General features: G+C 39.6%; 2 protein-coding genes across 3 annotated transcripts; one reads left to right on the top strand and one right to left on the bottom strand.

The window, feature by feature from the left end:
- Positions 1-453: 453 nt before the first annotated feature.
- Positions 454-7848, top strand: kat7b (K(lysine) acetyltransferase 7b). The gene is made up of 14 exons (XM_004080168.5): positions 454-636; positions 1466-1616; positions 1698-1946; positions 2033-2115; positions 2316-2399; positions 2942-3040; positions 3135-3245; positions 3326-3517; positions 3650-3739; positions 3840-3980; positions 4114-4207; positions 5973-6119; positions 6279-6385; positions 6998-7848. Exons 1-14 carry the CDS (start codon positions 619-621, stop codon positions 7097-7099), a joined length of 1668 nt encoding a protein of 555 aa, XP_004080216.1. The 5' UTR covers positions 454-618; the 3' UTR covers positions 7100-7848.
- On the bottom strand, positions 7574-9171 carry LOC105356520 (uncharacterized). Of its 2 annotated transcripts, XM_020712005.3 has the most exons (6): positions 8945-9171; positions 8744-8840; positions 8621-8650; positions 8361-8414; positions 7750-7821; positions 7574-7622 (listed from the first exon to the last, which is right to left on the bottom strand). In XM_020712005.3, the coding sequence occupies exons 1-6, from the start codon at positions 9056-9058 to the stop codon at positions 7588-7590; spliced, it is 402 nt and encodes a 133-aa protein (XP_020567664.1). In that variant the 5' UTR covers positions 9059-9171; the 3' UTR covers positions 7574-7587. The 2 variants fall into 2 exon arrangements, with proteins under 2 accessions (XP_020567664.1, XP_078793440.1); XM_078937314.1 differs by lacking the exon at positions 8361-8414.
- Between the last annotated feature and the right edge of the window lie 13900 nt (positions 9172-23071).

Genomic DNA, 23071 nt, shown 5'->3' with positions numbered 1-23071 from the left:
CAACTATAGGTTTTTTACAATGTCAATATAAGCAAAAAAAGAAAATAAAAATAATTTTTAGAACTCCTGCTTTTCAATGAGAAGGTACTTCCTAATCTAATATCCTTGCTAGTGTTTTTATTGTTAATTTTTATCTTATTACACATTTGTTTGCTATGATTAGTCAAATGTAAGACATCAATTTTTGAAGCAAACTTTATTGAGAAAACTTAACATTCGTACATAAGAAGAAGAAGAATAAAGAAAATGAACGGGGGGATAAAAAAAAGGAAACTTCAGTAAATGAGTAACAAATTATGTTTACAGAGCACATTTGAATAAATAACAATATGATGAATTATTTTTTGTTTACTAAGTACTTGACAGTTGTTTTCATGAAGCTTGTTGTTGAAAATGTAGTTTAGCGCCCCCCGCTGGTCAGGAGGTTTACAAAAAATATTTACAACAGGAAGTGCACTTCCCAAATCTACCGCTGTGGGGAATTTGGCGCAGGTTAGCCCGGCAACAATGACAAAAAATCATTAAGAAGTGTTGTTTTTCATTTCGTTCTCCCACCATTATTGCTCTTTGTTGTTGTTTTTCTTTAAACCCAAATAAACTATTAGTTTTAATGTGAACATGCCACGCAGACGACAGGTAAGAACACATTTAGGTTGCACTAAGGTGTAGCTTTTAGCCATGATGTTAGCTGCGATGTGTGACCATTCGGGTACTATTAGCTAGAATGTTCGACCATTTTCCATTCAGGAAACCGTCACAATAACGTTAAATTAATTTAAGAGCGATCTTAATCACAAGACTTCCAACAAAAAATGTGCTTTAGAGTATTTGGTAACGATTCCAGCCGCCGCACCATGATAATAAATGAGACACTGGCTGGTGGCTGTCGTTAGGCGGATCCATCCAAACATTAGCCTTCGTTTTATTTCTTTGTCAATTATAAAGCCCGGCGTTTTCATTTCAAGATAAAAGCTGGTGTGTGTGTAAAGCTGCCTTTTAAATTAAAAATGCTGTATTTGTTTATGTAATCTGTGTAGTTTAATCAGCGTGCAGATCTGGAAAACAATGCAATCTTGATCGTGTAAATGTGTCAAACATATACTGTTTTTAAACGTGCTTTTCTTTTGTTTGGGTGCATTTAGTGTATAAGATTAAAAATATTTCAAAATAAATCTTTTTCTTACAAAAAAAACTGTTTATTGAAATGTCTTGTTTTTTTATTTAACTAGAAAAAATGGGGAAAATAAAACCTATAAATCTTCTATTGATTGTTTAAAATTAACAAAATAAAGGAATAAATAGAATGGTGTTATTATAAATGGTATTATTTCATCATATATATCAAGATTACTATGTTTGCTTCTTTCCTCTCTCTTTTAAGCAATGTTTCCTCTCTTTTTCCATTGTTTATATTGTTGAAAATTATCTTAAAAATAGTGAATAAATGATTATTTTCTTTTGTTAGAGAGCCATGGCCGGGAGTGTGTCAGACGGGACGGAAGACTCTGACTCTTCTGCTGAAAGAGAACAGACCCACAGCTCAGAGAGTGATGGAAACATGCCTAAGAGGCAGCGCCTCACCCGAGCCTCCACCCGCCTCAGTCAAAGCTCTCAGGGTTCGTCAGCGCAGCGCGGCAAACGTATGCCATGCTAATAGATGAGTCTTCTGAAGGATTTATTCGATTCTCTTCCATCAGATACACCAGACCTGAAGCGAGCCGCCGACCATGACGAATCTCCACCCCTGACCCCCACGGGAAATGCCCCCTCATCTGAATCGGAGCTGGACATCTCCAGCCCAAACGCCTCTCACGATGAGAGCCACACCAAAGACCAAGCCAGCAGAGATTCAGATAAAGACCTCTCCCATCGACCCAAACGCCGCCGCTGTCATGAAACCTACAACTTCAACATGAAATGCCCCACCCCGGGCTGTAACTCACTGGGTAAAACTTGCTCACACATTTTCTCTACAAACTCTTTCGTGTTTTAAAATCAGCAACCCTTTTTCATTTTTCTTGTAACCTTTTAGGCCATTTAACAGGGAAACACGAACGCCATTTTGCCGTATCAGGGTGCCCTCTTTATCACAATCTTTCTGCAGATGAGTGCAAGGTGAGTAAACCAATGATCCAGTTTCTGTTTAATCATATCGTACAGTTTTAAGTTAGTATTTTATTTGACTGTTTTTCCTCCAGACTTTATTGAGCTGTTACAGCATTATGGGAAAGATTAACAACTTTTGATTAAGTTAAATTCATTTCCAAGAGCTTTTTTGTGTGTTTGTCAAAACTACCGTATCATTAAATCGTCAGGTAAAAGCCATCAGTCGTGAGAAACAAGAGGAGGAAGCAAAGACGCAAGAAGAAAACAGCTCACGCCACGCAACCCGTCACCAGGTAGCGGGTTTGCCGCCTCAACGTTTATCCTCACTGCAGGGGATTCAATCCAATAGAATAATACAGTGGTTCCTTGTTTATTGCTGGAGTTGTGTTCTAAAAATAACCCAAGACAAAATCAACAAAGGCTGTAAAACTCTTCATTGCATACTTCATACTCTTTGTCTCAGACAGGAACTTTTTCTCACTTTTTTTTTTAACTCTACAAGTTCAAACCTTTGTATAAAAATAAAATAACGAAAACAAAAAATTTGTAAGTGGTTGAAGATTTATGTAGATTTGGCGAACTGGCTGCATTCTGTACAGAAGACATGGCATGGAGGAGATTGATTGACAGTGGTCTACAGCCAATCAGGACGCGGAACATAAAAAATAAAAACTTCCAAAATTGCATGAAGTATGAACCGTGAAATAGCGAGGCAACACTATAGTTTTGGTTTGAATTTTTAGAAAAAAGGCTACAGTTAAACTTGTTTACAACAATAATTGTTTATGACTGTTTTGAGTGAGGTCGGTTATTTAATATTGTTTTGTTTTTGCAGACTCCAACACCAAAACAGAGCAAATACAAGGAGCAAGTCGCTGAAATGAGGAAGGGAAGAAACGCCGGGCAGCAGAAAGAGCAAAAAGAAAAACACACGGTACATCCCACCACCGCCAACACTCTTATTGCTCTGCGGGTTTTTTTTATATGCCGTCTCGCTCAGAACTCATGTTCTAACCTGTGATCCACAGGAGCACCGGCAGACACACGGGAACACCAGAGAACCTCTGCTAGAGAACATCACCAGTGAATACGACCTGGAGCTTTTCCGCAAGGCCCAGGCTCGAGCGTCTGAAGACCTGGTACGGCGTCGTTTGACCCCTGTTGTCCTCGGCTGATTAAAAACTCGTATGCTGACACCTGCTGTCTGTGACTTCCGCAGGAAAAGCTTCGTATTCAGGGTCAGATCACGGAAGGGAACAACATGATCAAGACTATCGTGTTTGGCCGCTTCGAGCTGGACACCTGGTACCACTCGCCCTATCCGGAGGAGTACGCACGCCTCGGTCGCCTGTACGTGTGCGAGTTCTGCCTCAAGTACATGAAGAGCCAAACCATCCTCAGGAGACACATGGTGAGACGGCCAGAAACTTCATTTATCAGAGAAATGAAGATAGTCCATGCATTTTGGGGGCCAAAAAATAATTTATAATACAATTCTATTTAGGATTTGATTCTCACTGGGAACGATTTGTTGTGTCTTTAGGCCAAATGTGTGTGGAAGCATCCCCCAGGAGACGAGGTGTACAGAAAAGGCTCCATATCCGTTTTTGAAGTCGACGGCAAAAAGAATAAGGTGAGCATTTTCACATCTCAGACATTTTATCTTAACATCCAAAACAAACTTGAATTCAGCTGTAAAAGTGCAAACGGTGAAGCAATGCTGTCGTTTCCAGATCTACTGCCAGAACTTGTGTTTGCTCGCCAAGCTTTTCCTGGACCACAAAACACTCTATTATGACGTGGAGCCGTTTCTCTTCTACGTTATGACTGAGGCGGACAACACAGGCTGTCATTTAGTGGGATATTTTTCCAAGGTAAAGGAAAAACGCTGGAAAAAGAATAGAACCAATGGAACCTTATCTCAACAGTTTGAAGGCTTGTTTATTTCTCTAAACCTGTTTCCCTCACAAATGTAAAAGCAAACATCTTGGTTTGTTTTGCTTCCAGGAGAAGAATTCATTTCTGAACTACAACGTGTCCTGCATCCTGACGATGCCACAGTACATGAGGCAGGGCTTTGGAAAGATGCTCATCGATTTCAGTGCGTGTTTACTCCACCGCTTCTCATTTATTTGTTCTATCTTTCTAGCCCTATTTTAAAGTCCCACTCTTATCATCTTTTGATCCATTTTCAAAGTGTTTCCATTGGTCTTTTATTGATGATGATGCTTTTTTTTTTTTTTGCCGAGATAAAAAAAAACTGTCGTCTTCTAGGGCACAGCTTCTGCAGAGCGGCAAGAGTTTATTAGAAATTGGACTGGGAGCTGTTTACACGCTCTCCTGCTAGCTTACAGCCCCTCACATCCCCAACTTAAAGTATTTTCTACGTTCACAAATAGAATCTTTTACAAACTGCACCTGATTCACCATTTGAATAAAGAAATACCGTATTTTCCGGACTATAAGTCGCTCCGGAGTATAAGTCGCACCAGCCCAAAAATGCATTATAAAGTAGAAAAAAACACAGATAAGTCGCACTGGACTATAAGTCGCATTTTGACGGGAAATTTATTTGACAAAATCTGAGACCAAGATATAATAACTTGCACAACCTCATGTGACACAATCATAGCAGACTGTTTATCTCATAATTTCACAGTAATTCTTTCTCATACTTATTTATTTATTCCTTTCATTAAGCATCATTGGCCAACTAATACTCTGTTTTCATCCTGTATTTGTAGAAACGGTTGTAATTTTTATTGCATTTCTGAATCTATGAAATCATTGGAAAATAGAATATTATGTTGTTAGCCTTCAAGATCTTATTGTAAAAAAGGTTTGCTGATTATCTGAGTCACTTAACATACTCTTAACACTTAACATACCTCATACATCAAATTGACCCAGAAACATCATCTCTGTTCCTCACAAATGAACATAACAGGAGGGTTAACAATGTATTTATTTCAATTTATTTCTAATATAAGTCGCTGCGGAGTATAAGTCGCACCCCTTACCAAACTATGAAAATAAGGGCGACTTATAGTCCGGAAAATACGGTACTCAGAAATGCAGTTAACTTTCTGTAAATTTGTCCTCTATCATCAGAAAATGCCCCAAAAACATGTTAAAAACTCCAAAAACACAATTTTCATTTAAGGTGTAACACGGTTTTTCAGGAAGCCTTTCAAAATCTGCATATTAATGAAAGACTAAAGGGGGTCCATGCAACCCTTGTTCTTTTTCTGGGATAAATTAATTACAGAACAATAAAAATGACAAAATAAAGGTTTAAATGCTGTTCTCATCTACTGTTACGTTATACCGCGCATGTGTCGTGTATCAGCGCACGCACTCACAGTTGGAGGAGGCTCGGTGTGAGATGCAGCGGTGCAAATCTCACGTATCTTTGTCTTTCACAGCTCTATTCCGATACATGAAAGATTTGGAATAATATAACGCCGCACTAAAAAAACAGCGATTTTTAACTTGTCCTTCATGATTCATTTTTAAACAGTCTGCACTTAAGAGAGTTGAAAAGGGCGCCACCCCATACATCCCTACCATGTCCAAGTCCCTGATTGGTCAAAGTTCAACTGATTTAACTTGCAGCACGTTTTGCATATGGAGCCCAAAAACAGACTTAAGAATTTGTGTAGCTGCACGGTAGAATTTTGAGGACAGAAGCCCGAAATGCAAGTTTCCGTAGACTATTCATTGGAAGTGGTTGCTTGAACACGCATTGCCGAGGGCACGGTGAACGTAGCATGAGAGAAATGTAAATTTGCCCCCTTATTTTGTTCCAATGTTTCACTTTTTTTTTAAAACATTTTTTTCATCAAGCTACCAAACCTTTTTTTCAGGTTATCTGTTGTCCAAAGTGGAGGAGAAGGTGGGCTCCCCTGAGAGACCTCTGTCCGATCTGGGTCTCATCAGCTACAGAAGCTACTGGAAGGAAGTTTTACTCAGATACATGTGTAACTTTCAAGGCAAAGAGATTTCCATCAAAGGTGAGCAGAGGTCTTGTTCGAATGTCGTGCTCGACTGCAGAGTGTAAAAACAAACACAAAAAAAAGACCAAACCGGTTCTGTGTAACAATGCACAAACGGCTTGTATTTATTCAAGACAACAAACATATTTACAGCTTTACTGTTTGCTTGGTGTGCAGAGATCAGTCAGGAAACCGCCGTCAATCCTGTGGACATTGTGAGCACGCTGCAGTCTCTGCAGATGCTGAAGTACTGGAAGGGAAAGCACTTGGTGTTGAAACGACAGGTAAGCAGGGCAGGGGGGGGGGGGGGTCAGAAAGCTGAGTTTTATTACAATAAAAGGAATTGGGTCCCATTTAGTCTAAAACCTGGGGTGCCCAATATGTCAAAGGGAAGTGTGGGTAGATCGCCCGCCATCGAAAATAAGTAAAAACATCGCTGTCGACCAATCGTCACTGCACGTGTGTTTGACTTCACTAAGCTGTCTTGTGGGGTCCAGATGACCCCACTCCCAACGTTAACGTTGGGAGTGGGGTCATCTGGACCCCACAAGGGCTAAGTAATTGACTCCACTAACAGATCTGGAGTTTTTCTTCCCCAACGTGGACGTAGCCTTATTTTTCCTCGTGTAGCCCGAGGTCAGTCACTCATAAAGAACCTCAAGCCGAACGCACTTTGTGGCTTTGGTGCCGTTGACATGACAACTACAAATCCACAATTCAAGAAGCGGTTGATGGAAAAATGAGGGAAACCTTTTATGATGTTGTAATTATTCATCTAAATGTATTATTTTTAATTCAAAATAATTGTCTGTTTGACTTTAAAACCTGCTTTTCATAATACACCTGTGTATTTACGAATATAAATTAAGAAAAATGTTTCTTTTTCTGCCTTTTAGGACTTGATTGATGAGTGGAAAGCAAAGGAGATCAAACGAGGTAACAGCAACAAAACCATAGACCCGAGCTCGCTCAAGTGGACCCCTCCCAAAGGGACATAAGAGCCAAGACCATCAGGCTACTGAGAAGGACGGGGAAAAGAGAAAGACAAACACCTTCAGCCTCACAAAAACCCCAAGTTGCCTAAATGCATAAGCTTTCAATAAAGACCAGTGTTCCTTTCTTTTGCGTTGTTATGCCATTACTTTCTTCTGTTCAGAGACTTTTTCTAAATTTTGTATTTCATATCTTTATTGATGGAGTGTTTCAGGTCAAATGATGGGGTTAGCTGATTGTTTCAAGCTGCCTTCACCTTCTCATCTATGAATGTTAGAGTTGTGGAAATCATGAACGTGGTATTTGCTAACGAACTACCGTTTGCAGCATACTTTTCATTTCTGATGTGTATCATAAAAACGGCGGTTTGTTTCTCAAGCGTCGGCATGAACTGAAGCTAAGCAGGGTATCTTTTTTTTTTTTTTAGAAAAACGACTAGTGATTGCCTTGTCTTTGGTTGGTGTGCAGTTGTATAGGTGTTTTTGTGGCTCCGTTAGTACAGGATTTGAATCCATTCCTCTGGTAAATCTGCAGACAAAGAGGACAAATTTGAGATATTTTTGATTTGTTTTTGAACAAAAGATAAATGCAATACCACTGTACAAATGCACATAAAAAAACAACAACCTCAGGTTTTGTACCAATTGGATCATACCTTTGCTGTATGGTTTCTCTGCAACATGGATCTCAGTGGACGCTTCAGATGGCGTCTCTCTGATTATAGATTCTAAAATAAAAAGGAACTTTTTAATAAGACTGCTATTTTCTGGTTCTTTTATTCTTAATCAATTGCTTTATTGTTATTTTTTTATAACGGCAATACAGTTTGATTTCCTTTTAAGGGTTTATCCACTTGGTTTAAGGTTTCCTTATGGTTTCTCCATTGTAACAAGCTTTGATTTAAAAGCATAAACATTTTTTTTTAATACCAAGTCAAATATTTCCTTTTTTTATATCCCATTGAAACTCCTCAAAGGTGCTCAGCATGGAATAAAATAACACCAAACCTCTTGGAAAAAAATATTTAATTGTAAAAATAGAGGTGTGGTAATTAAATCCTAATGTATTAAAAACACATCAGAATAAAACGCTATAAAAGCCCTCAAATTTGATCAAAATTTCATGTTTCTTGTGCCAAAAATGAAAAGAAAAATTACCCAAATATTTTTCCTTTCAAATCATTTAAACTGAACAGTCTCCTTTTAAGCTTTTCCTGTGAAATTAATCTTCAATTAAAAACAATCATATTTAAATTTGGTTGCATACCTCCACTAGAAATGCTTCTTCCCATCAATCCCACAAACATCTCTCCTTTATTTCCTACAAAATTAAGGACAAAATGAAAGCCTTAAAGAATTACACTTCATTAATGCTGTGCCACATTTTATTATTGGAGCTACTTTAACTTGATTTTATTTTAATTCAAGCATTAAAAATAACTGAATAATGCAATAACGCCCGATATGTCAAACCCATTTCAGATATAAAGCAATACATTGATTAGAAATAAAAAATAACCCACTTACGTCTGTTAAATTGAAATGGTTTCTTTGTAACTGTATGACAAAGAAAAAGCACATTTTGTTTTTTTTCAGGGACAGGTCGTCAAAAAAGCTAAATGACAGACTAGATGCAGAATGCTGACCTACCTGAGCGCTTCCCCATAAGTCCATAGAAACGAAGAGCTTTAGATCTTTTCATCAGATCCTCCATTGGGTTATTCAGCCTCATGTCCAGTGACTCACTCTGCCAGAAAAAAAAACAATTGATTTCAACTCATTTTGATCAAATCAAGCCAGACTGGATTTAAAAAATATTTTTATTTTTTATCTTAAATGACTTCCTCTTACTTGCCACTCATTGGAAAGTCCTCTCGCCTGCTCTGCACTACTTAATAGACCCTGATAAGTTTGCACCAATGCACAAAAAGTCACAACAACCAGTTGAATCTTCCAGGTATCCATTTTAGGTTTTCTTTAATCAGAAAAAAAGATGAAGCTGGAAAAAAAAAGGTTAAAATGCGTTTCCAAATGGGGATCAGAGGATGTAAAATGGAATCCTGTTGTCTGTTCCAGTTAAAATCAGGCTGCATTTATACCCTCAAGCCCCCTTGCTATCCAAGGCCCCTCCTTACAAATTACGCTCTTGCTGCTGTCAGATCTCAAAAGTTACACTTTTGTGACATTTTTACCAGTTTTTACTGTCACATTTACACAATTATACTGTGCAGAATAAAACACCAATTTTTTTTATTTGAAGGCTGAGGCTGTAACTGGCAAGGATTTCCTGCCAGAGATGAAAAACATGTTAAATTATATCAAAATTCAAATATTTGCCTTGAAGATTGTGCATTTTATTAGATGTCTGTTCTGTTTTTTGTCACGTCTGACTTTGATATGACTGAGAACAGGCAGGCGCCGGGTCAAATATGAGGGTATACCTTGAAGATTTTACAGTTTTGTTTTTATTGTTGACATAAACAGTGGTTAACTGGGGATATAGTAAACTTAAAAAACAAGTTATCTTTACTATAAGAGTTTATTTTGATATTACTGGTAGTTGGATTTATAGCGATATCCCTTTAAGTCCTAAGACAACTTAAAGTGATGAAAAAAGGGCAGTTTTGCAGCATTTTACTGCAATATTTTCCTGAATAATTGTGGGATCATTTTGTGTCTCTCAAGATAATTACAGCATTATTAAACCATTTTTATGATCTATACTTACTTAGCCGTTTAAAGGCATGGACAGAAAGAAGTGCGCTCCAGTCTCTGGATCTAGAAATTTCTGGAGAGGCAATTACTTTGCGATGTGTGCGCAGAGAGGACAGCCACTTGAAACAAAGCTGACACACACATCAGATGCTTTGATCCTCACACAGGTGCTTCCAAACACAAGAAAAGCCCGGGACAATTAGGCCTGAAAGGCAATTACACCTGAACAGTCCTTGTGTGCACATAGTCTAGCCCAGCGCTAATGTGGAGGGCCGAATCAAAAGGAATCAGAGGCACAGCATCTGCATATGAAATGGCTGAGTCACAAAGAGCTCCGAGAACGTTGCATCTCCATGTGAGGGTGCATCACTTCAGCATCTGGACAGCTGTCTGACAGCCGACTCAAGCCTGGGAGCTCAGATTGAAGTTAACCTCTGGCCCAATTTGCATCAAATGTCATTCATGTGAGAAAATAAGGAGTGGAAAAGAAAACTGTTGGCTTTTTTCGCCCTGACAAATGTGGACATGCTAATAAGCAACTTAATAGTTTATTATTGGAGAAACAAGACGAATCACTCTAAAAATACTGTTATCTTTTTGAACTTTAGACTCAAAGTTTTTGCAGAGCGGCAGAAGTTAAAAACAACATTTACTTCTGAGTTGTGGGCAGGACTGTTGGCATTGAACAACCCCATCTCCCCTTCCCCTCCCCATTCCTGAGAGCTCTCTATTTACACGCCCTCCCGCTAGCCCCTCACACCCCCAACCTAACATTGGCGACGCAGCAATAATGGCAAGATATTTGAATTATCCAGCCAAAGAGTTTAGAGCTCAGACAGAAAAGATGCAAGTGGGTGCATTAGAACAGAGTGAATCAGGGAGGTTGTGGCACACCCAGCGCATTTTCTAAATCACAAATGAATGTTTTTCAACTGAGATTTTCCTGTCTGCCCCTGATGGACAACACATTGAATAGAAAAGTACTCAGAAATGCAAATTAGACCTTAATTTTCTTGATGTACGTCCTTCATCATCAAAAAAATGCCACAAGCACATGTTAAAAACACCAAAGACAATATTTTACCAAGAGGGGGTCCTTAAAGAGTTTCTATGCAGAAAGGAAAATCTATAAAACAATTGCAATTGCAACCAAAATAAATAGGCACATTAATACATAAGCAATGCACTGAAGGGCATCGGTAGAGATTCCAAAGGAGCCAAACACCAACTCCTGGTTGACAGAACCATTGCTCAAGACTGCAGATCACGACACACCAACCTGTGCACAGCCTGGAGTGATTACAAGAAAGCCTATGACTCCATGCCACACTCGTGGATAACTTAATGCTGTGCACCCTGAGACTGTATGCTAGCCCCGTGGGAAGGAAGCCGAGGACTAGTGAGTGTAGAAGCCACTATCCAGGATGAAACATCCAAGATGAGTGAATACTTCAAGCTCAAGCCAGTGCTGGAGGACAGATCCTCATGGGAGGACAAGCCCCTGCATGGGATGTACCACCGGACCATAACTAAAGTGGCTGATATCAAGAAGTCCTACCAATGGCTGGAAAGGGCTGGACCACAGAACAGCACTGAAGCACTCATCCTGGCAGCTCAGGAACAAGCCCTGAGCACCAGAGCAATAGAGGCTTAGATCTACCACACCAAAAAAGACCCAGGGTGTAGCTGTGTAAAGAGGCGCCTGAAACAATCCAACACATAACTGCTGGGTGGAAGATGCTGGCAGGGAAAGCATACATGGAGCGCCACAATCAAGTGGGTGTATGCTAAGAGCGGAGGCAGTAACCGCCAAGCTGAAGGAGTGGCTACAGCAGATTCAGGAAAAACCTCAGATCTTGATAATAAAATTGTGAGAGAACAACAAATCTGCATAATTCTTTTAAGAGATCTTTAATATTTTCTATTTGAATAATTCCTATCATTGCTCATTTAGCAGGAACAGTTTTTGTCAGGAATATTTGACAGAGGCCACAGAGCTGGAGGGACTTCACTGACAGCACAAAGTGGCCCTTCAATTCATGACATATTGGTGGAGTTTGTAATGAATAAGACATTGAAAGTGGTTTGGAAAAGTTGAGCCTGGTTTGATCGGATTACCTCTTCCTAATATCCGTAACCCTTGTTCTATCCTAGGCACTTTAACATTGGGAGTTGGGCCATCTAGACCCACTAGACAGTGCGTTAAAACTTTTTTTTTCAATGATTTGTGATCTTCACTGGTGTCCATGGATTACATGAAATCTTTTCACCATTATCCACCTTTGTCATGGTAGGGAGAACACGTCAATGTAAGGGTGGGGTCATCTAAGATAGCACATATTCTTGTGATGAAACCTTTGTGACTAAAAGCGTTCTGCAAAATCTAGGCAACACAAATGTGTTTGGGCAAAACATACAACTATCCAATCAGTGTGTACAGTAAGGTTCCCATCATGCTTTGGAAATATGCAACACTTGTGGAAACTTTGACAGATTGACGCATTTTCAGTGGTGTAACAATTTTATTTACCTACAATCCAATCCAATCCATTCTATCTTTCTGTGGCAAGTTGTTAATCCTATTGACCTATTCCTTTATAAAATTGTTCTAAAATAAAATCACTAAATTGATTATAATCAATATTGGAAAATACTATTTGGATTGAGTCATGGTAGGTTTATTTTAAAAACGACCAAGTGCTTCACAAAAGACAACACACATTTGATCAAGCAGCAAAAAATGATCAAGCCTTTCTTGAATGAGCAAATGTGCTAGACAGTACAGCACCTTCAGTCCCACCTGCCTCAGGACACTACAAAGTTGTTCTACACCTTTTAGACACCTTCTGTTGTCAGGAGAAGTTTGGTGATTAAGTTGTGTGCCTTTGGTTTTTATTCTCAGTCTGACATTAGGGTTCAACACCTCTTGAGAGGATTTGTGATTGCACAAATGTTTGTGTTAAGGGAGGGCTGCAAACCAGAAGGAGGCAGTGTTACCTCACAAATAAAAGCCATTCTGCTGCTTTTGCTGCTCCGAGGAGGCTTCATCTACACTTTTCTCTAAGGATCTTGGGTTTTTCTTGTGATGCTGGTTTTGTCTGTTTAACTGGCCTACTTAAAACTGAAAGAATGTACAAGCAATGTTTTGATCAGTGACATGTTGTAAATTGTCGTTAATTCTTGCGGTGTGCTTTTTTCCTTGTCTCTTTTTTGTGTGTCTCTTATGTAAGATTTCTACCACCTCAAACATATTTGTTGTTGGATTGGCCTTAAGTAACCTTTATTAGAAGTCATTTTTGGTGAAAGACTGGATCAATAAAACCACAGGGGGCAAAGGATAAGAATTAAACATATTTCAGAATATTATCAGCACTAAACTCTTTAACTTTATGTCAGAAGCTTGATGTTGTGTTTTGTATTATTGAATGTTCATGAGGAAACATCCCAATGATATGGATTTTAAAGTGGTGCAGTCCATTAAGTGCTTTGGCACCAACTATTTGCACGGTAATTTTTAAGTTTCAGGACAAAATGAATAGAGTTTAATCACTTTTCAAGCATAAAGTATATGGGGGAGTACAATCTTCGAAGACGTGCTGTGTTCCTGTCACTGACGTTCTCCTAACTCTTGTTCCACCAGTGGTTTTTCCAGTTTAGAGCCCTGGAGCTCTTTAGTGTGGTTTCTCTAGAAAACAACCATAAATTTGACTCTTGAAGACTCTGAGAATGAAATACAACTGTCTGCCATTGCATGAGAAGATGAGGAGCTTCAGGCTGGTACTGTGGTGATTTGGTCTCATTGGGGGGTGGGGGTGGGGGGTTGATTCTGACGTGGATTCATGGGGAAATGCTTGGGTTTGCAACATTATATGCAACGTTTCAAATGAGGACACAGGAAGACTGTAGAGAGCTCTGTAGTGATGGATGACCAAGACATCTGGCAGGTTGAGCTTTATCAACACTCCGAAAGCATTTTATGCATCTCCAATGCATAAAAGCATCACTTAATGAAAACCTTTAGTTATGCTTGTGTTCCTTTTCTCCACATGAAGAGAAGCTTCAACGCCAAAGTGAATTTAAGAGGTGAAGTATACTTTATGTGACGAAAAATCGCTAACAACAATAAAAATATTTACCTGTCAGTTCTCAGACTATAAATTCACACTTGAATGCAAAAGAGTTTTCACTTACTGGTGCAGGTCAATGCCCACTTGGCAGTAAATATGATAGTAGTTTGGTTTTTAAAAACCTCTTTTATATTTTTATGCAAGATAATAATTCAAGTTTTTTTTGTATTTATGACGTATAACGAACATCTATTTTTTTTTCTGTCGCACAAACACAGCCACCATGAAAATCTTGTCAATGCTAAAACTCTACTCTTCGATATAATAAAATGTCGTGGTCAGATGAGCCACTTCACGCAAATTGATTGTCAGTGAAAAAGAAGGCTTTTCATATGCTATCAGAAAAGTATTGACAGTGTGAAAGACTTTATTTCTCTGTGTTTTCCAGGCCTTTTATATAGACATGTACTTTAAAAATAAAAATAAGTCTTGTTTGCTGTCTGTCATCAGCTTCAAACAAAAAAAAAGTGTCCTGTTGAGTTTAGATTATCCCAAACAAGTGCATGGAGTCATGCAGGAAAGGAAAGGAAGCTTCTCCAAACTTTTAGATCAAAGTTGGAATCATTGTTTTAACGGAAATTGTTGGATTAGGTGAAGCGCTAGAACTTCCTTTCACTGGAATGGATGAATTTCTGAGCTCGCGCACACGAAAAGAAAAACTTCTCAGTTGATGTACTGCATTTTTTTCTAACCAAGATTCATCTTTTTTTCTGCCAAATGGAGAAAACCATTGCTTCAGAGACCGCATTTCCACTTCTGATGTCTTTTACATCACTCCATTGGACATTTGACACCCGGCTTTTATTCGGCTGCTTGGCTATGAAGACCTGCTTCGTGAAAGATTTTGTGTCTGCTTTCATGATGGAGAAAGTTTGAATGTCTTCAGCTCTGGAATCAAAAGGGTGGTAACCTTTCCTGGAGTTGCTGAACTTCTGTTCTCTTTCATGGTCCTTTGCTTTGAGGCTGAGTTGCTGATGTCAGCCACAGTTGATCACTTTGTTTTAGAAAAAAGAGAAGAATTTGAATAAAAAAACAAAACAATCTTAAGGTGTTTTAGTTTGAAACAATAAGATTAAGTCCCATTACAAGTCACCATTTCACAGAGTCTGTTTTGGTCGTGCGTCAAATATACCTCAGCAAAGTCAGTGACCTAAAGTGTGGAAATACAGTTTGGTTTTAAAAAATATGCTAACGCTGACTGAGGTGGACACGCAACCACTACCCGGATTCCTTCTTAAAACAGAAAAAACATTAATTTTGGAGTTTTATTTTTAGTTCTCAGCTTGTTCTCTTTCTCTTTAGATTAGAGATATTTGTATATTTTTTGGCATGGAACAGAATAACAGCAAAAAAATTGTTTTCTAATTTCGCGCTTTTGTCTGCTTTTATGTACAAAATGTAATTACTACTAAATTACCAAAATAAGTAATTTAAAGACAAGATAAAGTTCTTTTGATTGATCACAAAGGATTTGAAATGTGAAATACAATTATTTTAACTTCATAATTGTGGAAAAGTAATTTCTAAAAGGGTCTCCTACCGTTCAGTGTCAAAACTAAGACGATGAAAATATTAAATATGAGATTGTGAGGTGTCCCAAAAAAGCTTAGTCATGATTTTGGTGAACAACAACTTATTTTCTTAGACCAAGAGAATCCTACAACCCTACAAAGAAGCACTTTTTTAAATGAGCAATCCCATCAAAACAAAGTGTAATCCTAATAATAATATTGCCATGGAGATTATTTTACAATTCGAAAACAAGTTATATATCCTAATTCAGACATGATATGTGAAGATCCATTTTCAGTTTTCGTTCATTTTAATAATTTAAACTTCTATTTAAAAAGTCAAAGATTGAGTCTTTTATTGTCAGACATGACCCATTTTTCCTATGTAGACATTTCTAAACCTGAATATCTCCCAACCACTGCATGGTACTGACTTATCTCCATTTGGGATCCACACAGGATGTTTGGGGATTTTCAGTGATACCAAATGTAAAGGGGTGGGGCTCTGGGAATTGTAGATTTTAAACTTCTTCTTTTTTTAATTTTCAGGGGGCCTTCTATTGCTAGCCACCTGCATCCACCTCATCTGTGTGTGCGGGTACCTGGAGGCCCCTAACTAGCCATGCTGGACTCTTGTGGCCTTTCCAACACTCTGCTCACAGCTGGGCCCGTTTGGGTCCGATACGCTTACTTTGTCGGGGAGCCAATTACCAATTGGGTCCCAAAAGCCTCAAAGGTTCAAAAGCCAAGTGCATAATTGGTCTTTAAATCAGTTTTCAAATGTTGTGGTATCTGAGCAGCAAACAGTGGGCATGGGATCACTTATTCACAAAGAAGCGCCGTCCATAGTCTGTATTTAAAGTCACAGAAAATATGACAGCGAACCGGAGAAAATTACATATGAGATCCGGGAGATCGTTTCAATTATACGCCTGTGGTTGGCTTACATTTCACATTAGCCATAGAACAATTTATGCCATTTGTTCAACCTTTATTGGTGTCATTGTGTTTTTGTGGTTCTGATGGTGGGACAGGCCACAGAGCAAGAAAAGCGTCCCGGCTCTGCATCTAAAAGTCTCCCCAACCGCCTTCTCGTTTTTCAGATTTTCCCTCCATTCTTCTCCTTAAACTTCGTTTAGTTGTGGCAAGTCTGTTTGTGTGACTTTAAAAAAAGCACAACAGGAAAAAAAACAGACAGGACTCATTTTTGTCTCTCCACCTTAATAACAGCTCTTGTCCAAACATACACACACTCTGACGCCCAGGGCTTTATGTGCCTTGTTTAATGCAGACTGTCTTGCAAGCTGCTTCTATCCATGTCTCTCTTTTGAGTTTTCTGTCTCCATCTCCTTCTTCTTCCTTCCCTTCCTTCTTTATGTCTTTCTCTCTCTGTCTCTCCACTCCTCCTACTCCTCCTCCTCCTCTCCCTGCTGTATTTGCAGTCAGCTTTAGTGCCAGACACCCTGAGGCAGCGGTAGCGCCAGCAAGTCTTCCCACCTCTGTTTTTGTGGTGGAAGATGACATGTCAAAGCTTTGATGGGCTGAGGAAGGGAGGGCGAGGGGGAGGGAACGAGAAGGGAGGGTGCGAGCACATCACTCGGCGCTGAGGAGAAGCGAGGGACTCTGTGAGAATGTCATGTGGCCTGCAGTCCGCCCAGCTACTCTCTTACTGCAGCTTTTTCTGTGACTGTCTATGTGGGCAGGCAGGAATGGCGACAGGAAGCACCCCCCCCCCCATCACTTCCTCCTCCCTTCTGCGCTCCTCAAGCTCCTTACTCCTTGTGCCCCCCTCCCCTCCTCTGCCACTGCTTTTCCTCCTCCTCCATCCCACCTTCCTCTCCTCTCAACGCCTCCTCTCTGTTATGTGACTTTCCCGAACGTCTTTTTTTTTCCTTCTTCTTTCAGCCCGTCCGTCTCCGTCACCCACAGGCGTGCCTGCGCATCATAACTCACTCAGTGTTGAAGTCTGACGAGGTGTGTTGAGGTGTGCAGAGATGTGATATGTGCGTGAGCAGCAGTCAAAGTATGCTTGATTTTGTATCCTCTGGCATCACTCATTGCTTTAGTGAAGTACTTTTGCGTACATAGAAACTTTATAAAGGAAAAATTACGTCATATCACCAAATGTTCTTGCTTTATGGATGACACTTTTAATCCTAATCCAAATAGAATTTATGTCTTCCATGAAAATCCACAATTATTCTATGTGTTTACCAACTTTTTAATGTCTCAGTCTTATAAAACACAAAAAAGTGAAATGTTTACTATTTTACAGTTAATACTTTTGTCATGACAGAATGTCTGATTGTTTGGAAACCCATTGTTGAAGAATTATGACTTTGGAACATGAAAGAAATTGTGTTTTTGGTGTCCTTCACATGTTCTAGTGGCATTTTTCTAAAAATGGAGGACACATGTAAAGCAAAATTAGGCTTTAAACTGCACTTTTCAGAATTTCATTAGTCAAATCGTTGTGAATAAGGACCAGGGAAAAAAAGAAAAGTCTGTTTAAAAGGATTGTATGTGTGCTCGTGCTGGTTTGCGGCGCCTTCCGTCCGTGAAACCCGGGTTCGACTCCAGGCTGCTCCCTGTTCCCTTCTCTACCTCTGCCGGTTTCAAGCCCGGTTAGAGAAGGTTGCGTCAGGAAGGGCATCCGGCGTAAAACATTGCCAAATTTACCATGCGACTTGTTTGCTGTGGCGACCCCTGATGGGAGAAGCCGAAAGTGGAAGTATGTGTGACTTCGAAAATACACAGCATTCTGATGCATCCACTTGTAGACAAACAGATCCATGTACGTCTTTCTTTTCATAGTCTGAGCTGGAATCTGGATAAAAGCTGAACTGATGGATCAGCTCCGATGTCACTCACCATTTTTGTCGCACTGGTAATGTTAGGTTGGGGGTGTGAGGGGCTGTAAGCTAGTGTGAGAGTGTGTAAACAGAGAGCTCTCAGCAACAGGGAGGGGAAAAGGGGTCAGAGTTGCTCCTTGCCAACAGGCCTGCCCACAACTCAGAGATGAATTTCTAATAAACTACTGCTGCTCTGCAGAAACTGTCCTAGAAAACAACACCAGTTTTTAGATTTTGGCTAACAAGGGCATAATACTAATTAAAAGATCTCTGGAAACGTTTTGAAAATAGATCAAAAGATGGTTGGAGTGGATCTGTATCCCCTCAAAGAGTAGGTAACGTTCAAGCAGGGGTTTTGTTTGTTTTCCTGTTTGCTGTTTAAAAGAAAAAGCTGGAGTCCGGACAGTTTACCTGGTACCAGCTAGGTGGCTTATGACACAAGCTAGTTTCTTTGTCCTCTTTACTTCTGTCATAGATGCCAAAAGACTGGACATATTTACTAGGAATTCATTTTTCATTAACTTTACTGTTTTATCTTATTTGAGATCAAAATTGCTCCCACACCTGCATTCACTGTCTTTCTGATTAACAGGTGAAAGTCCAATTGTCAGGACTAGGAGAGCCTTACCAGAGTTTTTAACAACTGTTAAGCTTTGCTGGAAAGACAGAAGTAGCAAAAGTAGAGCTAAGAATCCCTAAAACAAACAAATTGATCATGTGATCCCACAGTGTACATTTTTCAAGTTAATGCTTGCGTTATAAACATTCAATAAATATTTTTGGCGTGAGATTGTGTACTCTTGTCCACTGTACCGCAGCTTAAAGTCTGTAGAACTTTAAATGATCTAAAAATTGACATTGAAAACTGAGCAATATAGAGGTCTGGTCTAATAAATATATATATTTTTTGTTATGTTCACACACTAAGAACTATTTACTAATCTTTATTGGCTTAAAAACTATGACTTAAAAACAATTGGCAAAATGTGTTGTTTTTTTCTTAAACAAACTTTTATCAAAGCCTTAAAGAGGATTCCAAACTTCACAATAGAATTTCAGGCACATTTTCTATTTATGCAATTGTATTTTAAAAACTTGTTCTTTTAAAATAGGATAACGTCTTAAAGTTAAAGGCCTGCAGACTAGTACAACAAAAACGTAGTTAAATCTGACTTCCCGGCTGTTTCATCTGTTTATACTGGTGCTGAAGAATGCTGGTTTGTGTACTAAATTGTGTATTGGAGCGGAGGGATTAGCATTGAGATAGACAGGATGGGGCCACACAGAAATGATCAAACATCCTGTCAGATGTGTTCTGTTTAAGAAGTGCGGTAGTGTTTGCTCTTGCTTTGCAGACAGAAGTCATGCTAATAAAATGATGAAAGGATGGCTGAAGCTTTCCTTGTGGTGTCTAAAAAGAATTCCCAGGGACTTTGATACTTCTGGTTGCACTTCAACCTGTACCTGTGTACTTTCCTTTTAGAATCTTCTTTGAAACACAACTTCTAACGTTAACACCTCACATCTGTCCTGACTGTGTCTGAGACTTTTCCCTAAACCTCCAGACTACCAGCAATCCAAATGTGTCGTCTGTAATGGACAGATTTGCGACCACTACATACTGCTGAATGATCTCCTTTTGGTATCTACAGAGGACAATTGGGGCTTTTCAGTGATACAAAATGTGAAAGGGGTGGGACTTTGGGAATAATAGTTTTTGATCAGCACTAAACTGGTTCAAAGCGTACTTGTGAAGCAGAAAGTATTTTGTGTCAATGTTTAACTTCTCATCTGAGCCATCGGAAATTACATGAGAAGTTATCCAAGGCTCCCTCCTGGGGCCACTTTTATTTAGCATCTACATGCTCCCACTGGCCCAGGTTACAAAGAACACTAGTCACCATAGCTATGCAGATGACACAAAGATATATATTACAATGACACCAGGAGGCCGAGGGCCTGTACAGGCTCTTAGTAAATGCATTGAGGACATTCATGTCTGGAAGTACCACAACTTACTTCAGCTAAACAAAAGACAAAACCGAGGTTATTCTCTCTGGAGCTAAAAAGAAATGGTTGGAGGTTGCTACAGAACTTCAGTCTATTCACTTAAAAATCACCAACCAGGCCAGGAAATTGGGTTTAGTGATGGTCACAGACCTACATTTTGATAACCACATTAATGCTGTCACAAACTCAGAGTACTATGATCTTAAAAATGTTAATGGATTAAAGATCTGCTGTCTAAGCAGGACCTGGAAAAACTAGTCCGTGTGTTCATCCTTAGTTGACTTGACTACTGTAACAGTGTTTTTTCAGGACGACCTAAAAAATCAATCAAGAGACTGCAGTTTATTCAGAACTCTGCTGCCCAGGTTCTCACAAGGACCAAAACGGTAGATCACTTCAGTTCAGTTCTGAGGTCTTTACACTGGCTGCCTGTCTGCTAGAGGTTAGATTTTAGGGTTATGTTGCAGATGGTTAAGCATCAAAATACGTGCCTGACCTTTTGACCCCAGTGCTTACCAGCCAGACCTCTCCGGTCATTAGGATCTGGTCTTTTGTTAGCTCCTAGAGTTGTGAGGTGCATTCAGGTTCTGTGCTCCACAGATCTGGAACAGACTGAACCAGATGATCTAATCTGAACTATTCAGTGTATTTCAGTCCAGGTTAAAGACTCACCTGTTCTCTGCTGCATTTGATTACCGGTAGTTGGTTTATTGAAAAGTTTACATCCCCCTTACTTTAAATTCAGTTTTTTATAACTTTCTTAAATGCTAGATTTACTTTCACAATGACCCCTTTAATATTTCTTTTAAATGTTTCTGTTAATGTTGATGCACTTTGAATTGGCTTTGTATCTGAAAAGTGAAATAAACTTGCCTTGCCTTACAACAGAGGAACGGTCACTTGTTGACTAAAACAAGAAGCCTTTTTCTCGGTTAGTTGAGCTCATTTGATGCTAAAAGGTGTGCAAGAGTGTTTATGTCAATGCATGACATACTATTTGTGCTTGTTGGATTGTGTCACTGCTGGCCGTTTTGATATTTCAAGCCATTACCAGTGTCAGAAAGGGAATAGATTACAGGGTGCAGAGGCTCTAACACACACTATTAACAAAACAAGGTGTTATTATGTTTTTGGTGTCATGTGAGATGTGAGAGCAACCAGTCTATGTCATGTTTACAATTGCTGGATCAGCAGGCTTACGCTCTAACAAATGCAAACACGTTGCCAAACAGGCAGCTATATGATTGTTTTCTGAATGAGTGATCATGTGAGTGTATTTACTGATGATTTGAATGCTAAATCTTTAGCAAAAGTAACTCTGGCATGTATGTAAAGTCTGTGGTGAAACTCATTATATCAAACCACTTGTTTAATCCCCAGATTGTTTGAACTGTTGTGTCGTTCCACTCAGTTTTTCTTTCACTTTCAGAGATTGTTCTGCTTCTGCCTTCTCTGACAGTTTGCTGAAACCATTTTAAAAAATGCTCGCTGCTGCAAATGTGAATGGGCACATACATTTTGCCCTGCTTCTTTTTCCTCACTTTCTTTCTCTCTTTCTTGTTGCATCTAAATTTTTCCATGCCTGGCCTCCCCGCTGCTGAGAGTGCTGTTCCTTGAAGCCGCAGTGTATTTTGAAGCAAGGTCGGGAGAGAGCCAAAGGCTCCAAAATCAGGCACAAGACTCCCAGTGTTCCACTCTCTGGCTAACTCTTGGCATCTCCTCCTGACCAGAGAGGTCTAGCTCGCCGCAGCCACTGTGTGTGTGCTTTTGTGAGTTAACATATATAACCGCAAACCTCCTCCCCAGCTGCCAAGCCTATATAGAAACAGCTATAGCTGACTCATTTATGGGCTCTCCCACACAGATGCATTACCTGTATGCAAGCAGGAAAGGTCTGAACCAGTTTCTGTTGGAAGTCATTCAATTCATTCAGAATAAGCTAAAATATACATGTAACTGAAGTGGAAGTTGGCCAACATGTGTTGGAGTCTGAACACACACACTAAACTTCTGGGGTAGATCCTCTGACTGACTCCATAATCGGGCTGATGGTGTTAAAGTCAGTCCTGCTGAAGAGAGGCTGATCACTTTTCAGCAGATTTCTAATGCTGTTATTGTAGACCATCATAAAAAAAGAGTCAGGCTTTTATGATATTAAAGTCTGCCGTTAATCATGACCCTTTATGAAAAACAGACCTCCGGCCTTCTGTTCAGAAAAAAGAGAGGGGTTGTATACAGGAGTAGACCACACATCCAAAACGTGCTCTTGATAAATGCATATGGATCATAGATTAATCTCAGAGGTTCCCTGCATGTGTCAATGGAAAGCAATTCGTCTGTCTTCGTCCTCAGACGGGATATCCACTCAGGGACTGGAAGTCTAGTATGTAATACCAAAAAAAGAGGCTTAGTGAATATAAATAAATCCCTGCATTTCTCTGCCTGCTTTTGTCTGGTTAGGACACTCTGTGGAGAGACTGCCAAGTTGAGCATCTACATTTGGGTTTGGCTGTTCCCCTCGCCCGACAGCTCAGCCTTGGCCAAACCACAGGAAAAGGAAGCAAAGAGTTCTCTCTGAAGGGCTCATAAAATATAGTCTTGGGTAAAGACGACGGACGTGAATGGCAAAATCTGCTTCTCCACTACAAACAGGGTCTTTGAGGGACGGGCATGGATGGTCACTGCAGTTTCACTGCTTTAGCTGCCCAAAATTCTGTGTTTTACTGTTTGTTGTAGTTCCGTAATAATCCAACCGTATCAGCT

This window comes from Oryzias latipes, chromosome 19 (genome assembly GCF_053564925.1).
Source record: "Oryzias latipes strain Hd-rR chromosome 19, Olatipes_Hd-rR_3.1".
Taxonomy (NCBI): Eukaryota; Metazoa; Chordata; class Actinopteri; order Beloniformes; family Adrianichthyidae; genus Oryzias; species Oryzias latipes.
This window is presented reverse-complemented; position numbering and strand designations above follow the sequence as displayed.